Source organism: Pteropus vampyrus, unplaced genomic scaffold, assembly GCF_000151845.1.
Source record: "Pteropus vampyrus isolate Shadow unplaced genomic scaffold, Pvam_2.0 Scaffold257, whole genome shotgun sequence".
In the NCBI taxonomy this organism is placed as follows: domain Eukaryota; kingdom Metazoa; phylum Chordata; class Mammalia; order Chiroptera; family Pteropodidae; genus Pteropus; species Pteropus vampyrus.
The window spans coordinates 1,190,555-1,191,894 of NW_011889038.1; the positions used below are offsets into that span (position 1 = coordinate 1,190,555).

General features: G+C 48.7%; 1 protein-coding gene across 1 annotated transcript in view; it reads right to left on the minus strand.

Moving 5' to 3' along the window:
- Positions 1–2: 2 nt before the first annotated feature.
- Positions 3–1,340, minus strand: part of LOC105302054 (polycystin family receptor for egg jelly) — a gene marked incomplete at its 3' end in the record, with an annotated part of 5,834 nt that continues 4,496 nt past the window's right edge. Inside the window, exon 2 of the mRNA XM_011374990.1 lies at positions 3–1,339. Coding sequence (XP_011373292.1) covers positions 3–1,339 — 1,337 coding nt within the window. The remainder of the gene's footprint in view (position 1,340) is intronic.

A 1,340-nucleotide genomic window follows, 5' to 3' on the forward strand; every position in this document is an offset into this window, starting at 1 on the left:
TCCAGAATCACGGCCCACGTCTTCTCATCCAGCCACTTGCTGCTTCGGAGTCCCTTGAGCCTCTCTGTGGAATTAAACTGCTCCTGGTCTGGGAAAAAGTAGAAAGCATAGCCCCCTGACCCGTAGGTATGGAGAAGTCCATGGGAATGATACGGCCATCTCTTCTCTTTAGGCTTGTAAGTAAAACCTTGGGTATTCTTGTCTGTCGCCCGCTTACTGATTTTAATCCAAGAGCTAGTGTAGTTTTGGGTGTCTTCTGGGTCAGCGCCATATTTGGGATGACAATGAATTTCTCCTTTGATGCTAGTTTGCGCAAAGTTTTTGGCAGGCAGACATGCTTTCGCACCGGATTTCGCCCTCACCTGCCTCATCAGTGGAAGGCCGAGGATTATAGAGGCGCTTTCAGGAAGAAAGGTCGGATTCAGGCTGTTGTGGAGCAGAGGCACCAACACGTCGTTGAGCCACGAATAGATGTCCTGCAGCCTGGTCACCGTAGCCAGGTCCACAGAGAACCGATTGCGAAGGAACTGATTGTAGTAGAAGGTGTCTGTGTGGCGCAGGAGGGCCACCAGACACAGCAGAAGGGCCAGAAAGATAAAGTGAGTCAGGACAAAAATCAGTAACAGGAGCGCCCTCCTCTTGAGTCTCTTCTTTCTTTTGAATATTCTGATTTCGTCTTCCGTGAGGGGCTGGTACATCCTGGTGCCTCGGAGGTAGATGATGTAGTCGTGTTGCTTGCGCATTTCATCTGGGTGCAACGTCATGTTTTGCAGCGTGATCTCGGTATAACGATAGTGGTTTACCCACGGGAGGTTTTTACAGTACTTGAGCTTATTGAGTCTGATGCCTGACAAGAGTATGATCTTAGATGGCTGCACCAGAAAAACTGACTGACAGAATGAACAAAACGATGCAAAGAGCCATTCTAGTGACTTTTCATAGCCATAAGTCAGTCCATAAACTACAATAAAGAATGAGGATATGCTAGAAGTGGCAAAAACCAAGAACCACGCGACATAAACACACCACCGAGGCAGAACAATGCTGGGCTTCGTGGGGAGGGGTGGAGGACCTGGTTGGGAAGAGGGCTCTGCAGACTCAACACCTTCATTTTCTTTTGAGGTTTTGTTATTGGCGTTCGTATTTGTGTTTGCCTTTGCACGTGAGACCTTGCTTTCTGCTTTCTTAAGCTGTCGACCTCTTTTTGAGGCTGCCTTGGAGGGAGACTTATGGAGTCCAGGAAGTTCTTTAGGGGGAAGCTTTCCAGCCTCTCCGGTCAGTGCCTCAGCAGTTTCGTGAGCATGCCACTTTTCCAAGCGTTCTTCCCAGTATTCACTTTC